Consider the following 8,174-nt stretch of genomic DNA (forward strand, 5'->3'; position numbering starts at 1 on the left):
CGTCGGGGGCCCGGGGCCCGGACGGCCTCCCTGGTCACGGCTCGCTGTGCTTCCCCGCAGGGCAGCCGTGCAGAGGGTGGTCACCGCCATGAACCAGATGGACGAGAAGAAGCACGAGAAGTTTGCAAACCAGTTCAACTACGCCTTGAACTAGAGGGCCAGGCCCGTGCACGGGCTCCCCCTGCGCTGTCCGCTCCTCCTTGCTGGGGGGTGTGTGCGCAGCAGCAGCCATCGTCCAGGGTGTTTAACGCGAGGGCCCGGCGTGCACTCTGATCCAAGCGTCCCGGAGGCGTGGACGTTCCTGCCGCAGGGACCTCGGCCAGCGCTTAGGGCCCGCCTGCCGGGTCGCCTGGGGTGAACGCGGCAGCCTGGCCACCAGGGGGCGTCTTGCACGGCCTGGGCGCTTTGTGGCACGGCTCAGGGTTGCTCAACCCCCAGGACGAGTGCAGCCCCGCCCTGCCCCAGCCTTCTCGGGTCCTCTCCGGGTCCACCTGTTGGGCGCAGCCTGGGTGTGGCGCCACCGGCCGCTTCGGCGTGCGTGGCACCCTGAAGGCCGCCCCCCTGGTGCTGTCAGCGCATCCCCCTCTCAGTCCAGACGGCGCTCCGCTGTGTGAGCAGACCACGCTTACCCTGCATCGCGGACATGTGGGTGGTTTGCACTTTGGGATTACGGATACTGTCATGACCGTTTGTGTGCAAGTTTTTGCATGGGCGTATATTTTCATTCCTTTTGGGTTTATGCCTAGAAATGAAATGGATGGGTTGTGTGGTAACTGTGTTTAACTTACTGATGAACCGCTGAAACGTTTTCCGAAGCAGCTGCACCACTTACATCCCTGCCAGGGCATCCGGGTGCTCGTTTCTCTGTTCTTGCCACACTTGTCGTCAGTCTTTGTAATTTTAGCCATCTTAGTGGGTGTGAAGTGGCATCTCATTGTGGTTTTGACTTGCACTTTGCTAATGATGAATGATGGTGAACATCTTGTTGTTCAGTTGCTAAGTCTCGCCCAACTCTGGGACCCCAGGGACTGCATCGTGCCAGGCCTCCCTGTCCGTCGCTATCTCCTGGAGTTTGCTCAGACTCATGTCCATTGAGTCATGATGCCATGCGACCACCTGTGTTGAACATCTTTTCCTGTGCTTATTGGTCATTGTTTATCTTGTTTGGAGAAACATCTAGATCTTTTGCCCGTTTTCAGTTGAGTTGCTGTTTTGAGTTGTAAGAGCGCTTTGTGTGTTCTGGACACTAGACCCTCATGGGATTTGCGATCACTCTCCCCCATCCTGTGTTTTCCCCTTCTCGCCGTGTTTTCTGAAACGCGAGCGCCGTGGCCTTGGATGTCCGGCGCGTCTGGTCTCGCCGTGTTTTCTGAAACGCGAGTGCGTGGCCTTGGATGTCCGGCGCGTCTGGTCTGGTCTCGCCGTGTTTTCTGAAACGCGAGCGCGTGGCCTTGGATGTCCGGCGCGTCTGGTTTTCATTTTGCCGCCTGTGCTTTCCACGTCGTATTTAAGCAACGGTTGCTTAATCCCAAGTCTAGTCATGTTTTCTTCTAGGAGTTTTATGATCTTGCTCTTAAACTTAGGTCTTGGGTGTGGATCAACTGTTCTGAGTTAATTTCTGCCTGTGCATCGTTTGTGTGGATATCCGGTTGTCTCAGCATCATTTATTAAAAAGATTGTTCTTTCTCCTATTGAATTGTCTTGGCACCTTCATTGACTGTAAGTTGACACTAAACGCCTGAATTTATTTCTGGAGTCTCCCTTCTGTTCCCTGACCTTGTGCTGCTACTGCGCAGTCTTGACTGATGTAGCCTTGTGGGAAGTTTTGAAAGCCTCCAACTTTGTTCTTTTTAAACGTTGTTTTCGCCATTCTGGGCCTTTTACATTTCCAAATAAACTTTAGGATGAGCTTGTCAATTTCTGCCAAGAAATAAAAAGCTATCTGAGATTTTACTGATTGTGTTGACTCTTACGCGAGGATTTTTTTCAACAGTAAATATTTTAGGGTCCCACATGAGCTGTGGTTGGGTGAATCCTTGGAGGCAGAACCACAGATGCAGGGGCGGTAGGTACCCCCAACCCCTGTGATGTTAGAGGCCAAACAATGTCATCTTAATATTAAATTTTATACTTGGTGAACTTATAGCATCTTTCCATGTACTTAGGTTTTGTTTGTATTTTCACAGTTGTAGTTTTTTGTATACCAAGGTCTGCGTTTGTTAAATTTATTCTTAAATGTTCGTTCTGTTTGGTGCTGTTATAAATGTTCTCTGAATTTCAGTTTTGGATTGTTCGCTATTAATACCTAGATGTTACAGCTGATTGTATACATTGATCGTATATCCTGAAAGTGGTCATCTCACTTACTAGTTCTAATAGGGCTGTGTATGTGTGTGTAGATTCCTTAGGAATTTTTGTACACAATGTCACGTCACCTGCAAGAGAAAGTTGTGTTTCTTCCTTTGCAATTTGGATTCCTTTTACCTCTTTGTCTTGTCTGGTTGCCCTGGCTGGAGCGTCAGAGCAGAGCCAGAGAGAACTGGAGAGAAGAGACATCCTATTCTCGTCCCTGATCTGAGGTGAAGAGCTTTTGGTCTCTTCCCAGAGTGTGGTGGTGGCTGGGCGCTTTGTAGCTGCTGGGCAGCAGGCTGAGGATGTCCCCTTATGTTCCTAATTTGCTGAGTGTTTGTTTTGTCATGAAGGGAGCTGAATTTTTGTCAGATGCACTTTCTACATCTATTGAAACGATTGTGTGGTTTCTGTCCTTTATTCTGTTGATATATGGTGGATTACATTAACTGCTTTTCATATATTGAACCACCCTTGCATTCATGGGATAAATCCCACATGGTCAGTTCAGTCGTTTGTATATTTCTAGAAATCTGCCCGTCTTATCTAGGTCATACATACAGTTCATAGTATTCCTTTATAATCATTTATGTTTCCGTAAGGCTGATAGACTAGAGATCTCTTCAAGAAAATTGGAAATAGCAAAGGAACATTTCAGCCAAAGATGGGCACAATAAAGGACAGAAACAGTAAAGACCTCATAGAAGCAGAAGAGATGGAAAGAATAAACAGAACTGTACTAAAAAAGGTCTTCATGACCCAGATAACCACGGTGGTGTGGTCACTCACCCGGAGCCAGACATTCTGGGCTGTGAAGTCAAGTGGGCCTTAGGAAGCACTGCTGTCAGCAAAGCTAGTGGAGGTGATGGGATTCCAGCAGAGCTGTTTAAGATCCCAAAAGATGATGCTGTCAAAGTGCTACCTCAGCATGTCAGCAAACTTGAAAACCCAGCAGTGGCCACAGGACTGGAAAAGGTCAATCCTCACCCCAGTTCCCAAGAAGGGCTGCCCTAAGCAATGTTCAAACCACCAGGCAGCCACTCTCATCTCCCATGCTAATAAGCTAGTGCTCAGAATTCTTCATGCCAGGCTTCAGCAGTACGTGAACTGAGAACTTCCAGATGTCCAAGCTGGGTTTAGAAAAGGCAGAGGAACCAGAGTTCAAATTGCCAGCATTTGCTAGATCATACAGAAAGCAAAGGCGTTCCAAAAAAAAAAAAATCTGTTTCATTGATTACGCCAAAGCCTTTGACAATGTGGATCATAACAACTGTGAAAAACTCTTAAAAGAGATGAGAATACCAGACCATCTTACTTGTCTCCTGAGAAACCCGTATGCCAGTCAGGAAGCAACAGTTAGAGCCTTGTATGGAACAATGGACTGGTTCAGAACTGAGAAAGGAGTAGCCAAGGCTGTTTCCTGCCACCCTGCTGAACATGTGCAGAGCACATCACAAGAAATGCTACGTGGATGGAGCGCAAGCTGGAATCGAGACTGCTGGGAGAGATACCAACAACCTCAGATTTGCAGGTGGTACCACTCAAATGGCAGAAAGCAGAGAGGAACTAAAGAACCTCTTGAAGGAGGAGAGTGAAAAAGCCAGCTTAAAACTAAACATTAAGAAAAATGTGATCATGGCATCCGGTCCCATCTCTTCATGGCAGATAGAAGGGGAAGAGGGGAAGCAGTGGCAAACCCCCTCTCCTTGGGCTCTCAGGCCACCGCAGCCGTGAAAGCAGAAGGCGATTGCCTCTTGGTAGGAAGGCTGTGACAGACGCAGACAGTGTGTTAGAAAGCGGAGGCGCCACTTTGCTGACAGAGATTCCACAGTCAAGGCTGTGATCTTCCCAGTGGTCACGGACGATTGTGAAAGCTGAACTATAACGAAGGCAGAGCACTGAAGAATTGATGCTTTTGAACTGTGGTCCTGGAGAAGACTCTTGAGAGCCCCTTGGACAGCAAGGAGATCCAACCAGTCAATCTTCAAATCAACCCTGAATCCTCATTGAAAGGACTGATGCTGAAGCTGAAGTTCCAATACTTTGGCCACCTGATGCAAAGGGACTCATTGGAAAAGACCCTGATGCTGGGAGAGATTGAGGGCAGGAGGAGAAGGGGACGACAGAGGATGAGATGGCTGGATGGCATCACCAACTCAATGGACATGAACTTGGGCAAACTCCGGGAGATGGTGAGGGATAGGGAAGCCTGGCGTGCTGCAGTCCATGGGGTCGCCTAGAGTTGGACACAACTTGGTGACGGAACAACAAGAACAAGGCTGGTTGTCCCGTCTCCTGTGTCATTCCTGATTGTAGAAATTTGAGTCTTCTCTATTTTCTTGGTTGGTCTAGCTAAAGAATTATCAATTTTATTGATCTGTTTGAAGTTGTCCTCTATTATTTGTCATTTTGCTTGGTTGGTTTCCACTCTAACTTTGATTTCCTTGGGTTGCTTGCATGTGTGATTTTCAGTTTTGTCATACTCCCTTCAGTGCAAGTTCAGCTTATTGTCTTGAGGTCTGCTTTGTAATGTAGACATTTATGGGCATAAATTTCCGTCTAAGCACTGATTCAGCTTCGTCCTGCACATTTTAGCGTATTGTGTATTCATGTTTGTTTATTCTTAGAGCATTTTCTAGCCTCTCTCGTGACTTCTTCTTCTGCCCGTCGTTTATTGAGGAGCTTGTTGCTTAATGTCCACGTGCTCCTGAGTTCCTCCCGGCACTTGATTTCTAATTTCACTGAGCGAAGAGCACGTCTTGTGCGGTTCAGTCCTTCAGAATTTGAGGCGTGTGGTCTGTCCTGGAGAGTTGCGTGCAGCTCCGTGTTCTGCTGGTGGTGGCTGTTCCATGGAGTCTGCAGGTCTGCTTGGTGCCTCGTGCTGCTCAGGTTTTCTTTTCCCATTGATCTTTACCGCAGCTGTTACATTCCTTATTGAAAGTAGGGTGTTGAAATCTCCAACTATTAACATTATCTGTTTCTCCCTCTTCTGTCTGTTTTTGCTTCGTACACTTTAGGGCTTTGTTGCTAAGTGCATATATGTTTATATCCGATATTTCTTCCTGAGGGATTGACCTTTTATCTCAGAGCGCAGCCTGCTCTGTCTCTAGTGACAGCGTTTGCCTGACGTCTCTCTTGTGCGACGTGAGTGCACCTTCTTGTTCGCGTGACACAGCCTTCTCCAGCCCTTCCCTCTCGCCGTCTCTGAATCTCAAGTCTTTCTAATGGATGGCATGTGTTTGGTCCGTTCTACCGACTCTGTTGCTTGAGTGGAATGTTTAGTCTACTTCCCTTTAATATAATTACTGATGAGGTAAGATTTATGTCTGCCATCTTTCTTTTTTTTCTACATGTCTCTTAAAACCTTTCTTCCTCTGTTACTGATTTCATGTGTGTTAAATAACTGTTTAATTCCTTGTAATACTTTAATTCCCTGTGCCTTTCATTATTTGTAGATAATTTTTTCAGTGGTTGCATTGAGGATTACGCTGAACAACTTGACTGCTCTCTAGTGTGGATTAACGCCGACTGGATTTCAGTGGTTACGGAGCTGCTCTCTTAGAGCTGTTTCTTCCCGGCTCCTTTCCACTGTTCTTATCATACAAGTTGCATCTTACAGGTTGTCAGCGCATCAACATAGGTTTGTGATTATCGCTTTATGTAGTTGCTCTTTAACTCGAGGAAAGGACAAGGTCCGTAGACGTGTTTACACTGACTTATCGGCCCCGAGGCTGCCTTGACCAGCACTCTGTGTCTCCCTGAGGATCTGAGTCTGCCAGCTGTGGACTGTCTTTGTTCTTGTCTTCTTTGGGGATGTCTTCATTTCTTCTTTGTTCTTGAGTAGTTTTGGTGGATATGGACTCCTTGGTGTAACAGTTTTTTCTTTCAACACTTGGACTATGTCATGTCACTGCTTTCTAGGCTCCAGGGTTCCAGGCGAGAAGGCCGCTGTCCGTCTTTCAGGGAAAGAAGCCTCTACATACTGAGCTGGGTTTTCCTCTGCTTTCAAGATGCCCCGTCTTCACCATCCTGCTGTTAACTAAAGCCTGTCTAGTCAGGGACTCGTCCGTGTGCTGCTGGGGCTCTGCTGAGCTGCTTGCTTGTAGAGGTGGTTTCTCTTTAAACTTGGAAGGTTTTTGGCCATTATTTCTCCAAAGATTCTTTCTGCCCGTCCCTCTTTCCTTTTCTAGGACCCCCGTCACATGCGCACACTGGCCTCGCAGGCCTCTTTTTCTTCATTCTTTTTTCTGTTTCTCAGACTGGACCTGTTGACCTATCTTTGGGGCCTAGATTCTTTCTTTTGCCAACTACAGTCTGGTGTTGAGTTGCTCTAGTGAGCTTTCCATTTTAGTGGTTGTACTTTTTCAGTCCAGAAAAAGTCTATTTTGTTTTCTTCCTTAATTTGTTTCTTGTTATTGATACTCTATTGGTAAGACATCATTCTTATAATTTAATTCTTTAGACATGAACGTACAGTAACTGATTTAAAGTACTTGTCTAGTAAGTTTAACATCTGGGCTTATTCCAGAAGTTTCTCTTGACCACTTTCTCCCTTTGTGTGGGCTCTGCTTTCCTGGTTCTTCTTGTGTCTCTCTTTTTTTTAAGTGATATGATGTGGCAACTCTGGAAGATCCTCCCGTCCCCCACATTTGTTTCTATTTGTTTGTTCAGTGTGTTTCCTGGACCAGTTGTGTAAATCTGCACCTGTTGTGCTTGGCATGTGAGTCCTTGCCTGGCAGCTTGCTGATCAGCTCATTAGGGTTCCTCATATGCTTTGATCCATTGAGTCTTGTGGTTTTGCTGACTAGCTGTGTGTGCATGCATGTGCATGGATGTGCCTGTGTGGGGTGCGTGTGCATGTGTGCGTGTATGTGTGGGGTGTGTGTGCATGTGTGGGGTGCGTGTGCCTGTGTGTGTATATGTGTGGGGTGCGTGTGCATGGGTGTGCATGTGTGGGGTGTGTGTGCATGTGTGGGGTGCGTGTGCGTGGGTGTGGGGGGGTGCGTGTGTGGATATGTGCGTGTGTGGGGTGCATGTGCATGCCTGTGGGGTGAGTGTGCATGAGTGCATGCACGTGTGCGTGGGAGTGTGGGGGCGTGTGTGTGTGGGGGTATTGGGCATACCTTCAGTGTTCTACCAGCCAGATGCCGGCCGTGACTGGGTTCTCACCTCATGAATGTTTGGATCTTTGCCCCGTGAGAACGTCACTTACAGTTGTAACTGATGTTTCTCTTAGGAGTGAGACCAGGCATTTTCCATGTGTTAAAGCATTTGTTGTTTATCCTTTTCTGGGAATTGTATTCCATATCCTTTGCTCATTTTTCTGTTAGTTTATGGGTTTCTTATTAAACTGTGGGAACGCTTTATTCAGTGAGAAAACAAGCTGTACATGATGAGTTGCAAATACATCCTAATTTTATCTTCTGATTTTGCTTACATTGTTTTCTGCCATGTAGATTTTTTTTTAATGTAGCTGAATTTAACCAGTCTTTCGTGGCTTCTTCGTTTTATATTCCCGGGGCCACGGGGGTGTGGGGTGGTATGGTGCAGCCCCCTTGCCAAGGGCAGACTGCCCAGGGAGCAGGAGTCAGAGTTGGCTGCACAGAATGGAGCACTCCAGTAACAGAGCCTTGTGAACACAGGGTTGAAGCTCCAGCCCCAAAGACAGGCAGCGCCAAAGAAGGCTCAAACTACCACACACTCACACTCATCTCACGCTAGTAAAGTAATGCTCTTGAATTCTCCAAGCCAGGCTTCAGCAATACGTGAACCGTGAACTTCCAGGTGTTCAAGCTGGTTTTAGAAAAGGCAGAGGAACCAAAGAT

General features: G+C 47.2%; 1 protein-coding gene and 1 long non-coding RNA gene across 2 annotated transcripts in view; one reads left to right on the forward strand and one right to left on the reverse strand.

Annotated features, from left to right (window-relative positions):
* LOC104984927 (UV-stimulated scaffold protein A) overlaps positions 1 to 1,052 on the forward strand; it is a gene marked incomplete at its 5' end in the record, with an annotated part of 17,272 nt that extends 16,220 nt beyond the window's left edge. Inside the window, one exon of the mRNA XM_010834895.1 lies at positions 61 to 1,052. Within this exon, the coding sequence (XP_010833197.1) occupies positions 61 to 154 (94 nt within the window). The remainder of the gene's footprint in view (positions 1 to 60) is intronic.
* Positions 1,053 to 1,204: 152 nt separating this feature from the next.
* Positions 1,205 to 3,556, reverse strand: LOC104984920. The gene is made up of 2 exons (XR_824813.1): positions 1,451 to 3,556; positions 1,205 to 1,389 (listed from the first exon to the last, which is right to left on the reverse strand). It is a non-coding gene; the product is annotated as an uncharacterized LOC104984920 (long non-coding RNA).
* Between the last annotated feature and the right edge of the window lie 4,618 nt (positions 3,557 to 8,174).

Source organism: Bison bison, unplaced genomic scaffold (assembly GCF_000754665.1).
Source record: "Bison bison bison isolate TAMUID 2011002044 unplaced genomic scaffold, Bison_UMD1.0 scf7180017845476, whole genome shotgun sequence".
Taxonomy (NCBI): domain Eukaryota; kingdom Metazoa; phylum Chordata; class Mammalia; order Artiodactyla; family Bovidae; genus Bison; species Bison bison.